Source organism: Trypanosoma grayi (genome assembly GCF_000691245.1).
Source record: "Trypanosoma grayi strain ANR4 Tgr_872_V1, whole genome shotgun sequence".
Lineage (NCBI taxonomy): Eukaryota > Euglenozoa > Kinetoplastea > Trypanosomatida > Trypanosomatidae > Trypanosoma > Trypanosoma grayi.
The window spans coordinates 1-3,292 of record NW_008826491.1 but is presented as its reverse complement, the minus strand read 5'-3'; the positions used below and the strand labels follow the sequence as shown (position 1 = coordinate 3,292).

The following is a 3,292-nucleotide window of genomic DNA, read 5'->3' as shown; positions in this document are numbered from 1 at the left end:
TGGAGCGCTTTTATTGCTGCTCAATTTATATGTGGAAGGAGGTCCCTTTTTTTTTTGTTATGTATTTTGTTTTGTTTTTCGGTGTTTTTGTTTTGGGTTTTGTTTATTTTTGTGTATTTTGTTCCCTGTTTCGTTGATCCAGTCTGGTGAGAAAGCGCGCGCTGACGGAACCGGACAGCTGTTTCCTCTCATCCGGGATCCCGTAGGCCTACTTGCCTGTTTTGGGCTGAAACGGCGCAGAGGGGAAGTACGTTTCGGTGGCGAGATCAACAAAAATATACAAGGGGAGGCCCAGCTTAGAGGGGGAGAGAGGACTATTCCTGGACCTGTATGGTTGGCGTCGGTTCTGTCGGGGAAGGCCGTTGAGGGCAAAACCTTTCCACTGCAAGCAGGTATTTGGCCAACATCTGCATGAAGCGCAACTTCTCCATGTCGCCCCCATCCACCCCAAAGTGGCACCGTAGACCCTTTAATGCGGGACAGCTCAATAGGTGCATTCCCGCCCCTTCGCACTCTCCACGTTGGCTTGGTTTCACCACGTCCGGCCTGAACCCATGGCTGACTATGCGGTGCCTTGTGAGTCCGCGTTTGCTGTGGCACTGGAATCCGCACGTGGGGCACGAGAAGGCAGAAAGAGGCAAGTCGTCAGGAGCATCCCCCTGGTGCCTCCAGCGTTTCACCGTTACAGGAGCCCCGTGGCCCTCATGATATCGCCTGCAGTGCGGGCGAACGGATTCAATAGCAGCAAACCATTTCAAACACACCAAGCATTGTGTCTCTCTCCGCCGCGCGGGCGGTAGATGGGCGGCCCCCTCGTTCTTTAGCCGGCCGTCGGTCGGAGAGGAAGCCTCTATTCCCATACGCTTTTTAGGATGGGGCAATTCTGCTTTATCTTTTTCCTGCTTTATAGGAGTGGCGTGCAAGGTAGGGGGTTCTTCTCTCTCTCTCGCTTGGGGAGGTTTAGTGTGCCTGTGTTTGGGTCTTGTGCTCTATTATTCTGTTCGCCGGGGTGCTTGTATTTCATGTGGCTTGCCAGTCTTCCAGCGTTGCCCATGGTTCTGCGATACATTGGACAAAATAGTGTGGGTCGTGGTGTCACTGCTCGTGGCGGTTCTTCTGGGGAGCGATGCCTGGCACGAATGTGGGATAAGAGCCCCGTCTTACTTAGGGCTCCGAACTCACAGTGATCGCATTGAAGAGGCAAGGTTTGGCCTTTTCTTCCATCTCCCGAGCTCGTTTACGCTCTGCGTTTTGGTATTGCTGGGAGTGGAAGTGGCGATGGTGCCTTGTTAGCCCCACCTGTCCTTTAAACGACGCCGCACATAAGGTACAAGCAAACTCTTCTCGACGCTTCTTGACGATCGGGTTGGGGTCGCTTGTTGTGTCCGGTGCTGTGCGTTTGGGCCTTGGTGCTGGGGGAGGGGGTTCTGGCGGGATGCCCGGCGGCTCCTCAGCTGTGGGATGCTTGGCTTTCCAGAGTGCGCGGGCACGTGTGAATCCGCGTTTGTTCAGCATGTGAAACAAAGCGCTTGATCGACAGCCATAGCGGGTTTGGCACTCCGGGCAGTTGACCAGATCACGGAAACGCAAAGGCACTGCCTCTTTGTTTGCTGCAGGCGTTTCTATTCGAGGCTTTTTGAGTGGGGGAGGGGGTTCTATGGGGTTGCACCACCTGCATGTATTTGGCGTGGTGGGCTGTAATACTCGCAGTAGCCAGCCGTAGCGGTGGGATACACCAGTGCGAAAACGAGCTAGGGCCGCCTCTTCTTCCCGAGGGAAGCTCGGATCATTGTGTGTCGGGTTCCAATGACCGGTGATGCTGGAGCGGTGGATGGATGGTTTGGGCAGCTGGCTGCGTATGTGACGTTTCGCCAGCGCTACCACATCCGGTATCCACGTGCCCCCGCGCTGTGGTAGGTCAGAGGCCGCCTTGGCTTCCTTATCACATGCCTCGTTCTTTGCAACGCCACAGTGGCCGAATATAAATTGTAGCCGTACGCGTGCCTTGCGGTGTTGTAGATCCAACAACAGATTCCAAAGTAGTCGTAAGATGGGGTCTGTTACTGTCAGGGGACCTGTTTGGAGTGCCATGAGGAGTGACAGGGAGTCCGTGAAGACAGACACTCTGCACGGTCGAGTGTTGCGACGGGGAATGATGTCCAGCAATTTCTGCAGTCCAACTTTCCCCTATTAAGTAAAAGAGAGAGAGAGAGTAAACGAGACCTTTTATCTAGATCCCATTTCGAAACTCCCCGCCCCTGGTACACATAGAAAGGGGGACATCCAGTAACCTCAAGGCCTTCCCCTTATAAGGAAGTGAAAGCTTGTAGTCCACTGACGAAAAGGAGGTGCTGAAAGCGCCCTTAACCCGCATTCCGCGCCCCCCTTCGCAAGTCCCACCCCTTCGCGATGCCCGTCGGTAAAACCTTCGCCCGCCGCGATATACCGTCCGCAGGGTTGTTTTCCGACGCGGCATAGCCCCATAAGGCGTGCAAGCCTTGGTCCCGCAGAACCCTGTCGATAAGCCCCGCCCCTTCCACCGGGGCATCGGAATGCGTGTTGCCTTTCTGCATAATATGCATCACTGTCGTGTTATCGATACATATATGGAGTGTAATAAGCAAATTCCCCTTGAAAGCAAGCAAGACCAATCCGATGGCTCTCGCTTCAGCCTGTGAAATAATCTAGGGCACTTTTTCCCACGCACCCCCAGTGACCCACACTTCCCCGCTGTCCTTAAACAACAGCGCGCCCCATCCATATAAAGAGCCGTCTGGTACCAATGCCCCTGAGGTCGGTAAAGCCCGCGGGGGGTTTACGGGATTGTTCTGTAACAGAGTGTCCAGCCATTTCTGCCCCACCTTAAGGGCAAAGGGGGTGGGGCTGTCGGATCTTGTGCGTCTGCCGGCCCGCTTTTAAGTCGTGAAAGTCTTCTGCGCACCATTTTCAAGAAGAAATAATGGCGAAAAAGCGAACCCCCCTGAACCCCCGCAGCATACACCATACGTGACGTAAGGCTTTCCAATTCCTCCACCGAAATCTTGTGGAGGGGTGTGACTCCCTTTAATTTCCGTAACGTTTTCTGACTGAGGGATGCTGTCTTAGCCGTGTAGTTGAAACAAACCCCTATGAATTCATATCGCGCGGTGAGGGCCTCGTGCTCTCCCACCGTCGCACCGCAATCGCGCATATTTCCCATAATCGTGTTCCCCCACAACTCCACACTTTTACGTGGCCCTGTGATACGCAGATTGTCAATCCACACGTGAAGGGTTAGTTCCGGCGGGGCTGC

The 3,292-nt window shown here is 54.3% G+C and overlaps 4 protein-coding genes across 4 annotated transcripts; all 4 read right to left on the bottom strand.

The window, feature by feature from the left end:
* Positions 1-314: 314 nt before the first annotated feature.
* On the bottom strand, positions 315-860 carry DQ04_08721030 (hypothetical protein; the record flags this gene model as incomplete). The annotated part of the gene is made up of 1 exon (XM_009315669.1): positions 315-860. One exon carries the CDS (start codon positions 858-860, stop codon positions 315-317), a length of 546 nt encoding a protein of 181 aa, XP_009313944.1.
* Positions 861-1,164: 304 nt separating this feature from the next.
* On the bottom strand, positions 1,165-2,091 carry DQ04_08721020 (Tbingi protein; the record flags this gene model as incomplete). The annotated part of the gene is made up of 1 exon (XM_009315668.1): positions 1,165-2,091. The coding sequence occupies one exon, from the start codon at positions 2,089-2,091 to the stop codon at positions 1,165-1,167; it is 927 nt and encodes a 308-aa protein (XP_009313943.1).
* Positions 2,092-2,230: 139 nt separating this feature from the next.
* DQ04_08721010 (hypothetical protein) lies at positions 2,231-2,548 on the bottom strand (the record flags this gene model as incomplete). Its single annotated transcript, XM_009315667.1, has 1 exon — positions 2,231-2,548. One exon carries the CDS (start codon positions 2,546-2,548, stop codon positions 2,231-2,233), a length of 318 nt encoding a protein of 105 aa, XP_009313942.1.
* A 267-nt stretch (positions 2,549-2,815) lies between these two features.
* DQ04_08721000 (target of rapamycin (TOR) kinase 1) lies at positions 2,816-3,292 on the bottom strand (the record flags this gene model as incomplete). The annotated part of the gene is made up of 1 exon (XM_009315666.1): positions 2,816-3,292. A coding segment is annotated over one exon (477 nt), but the record flags the coding sequence as incomplete, so codon positions are not given.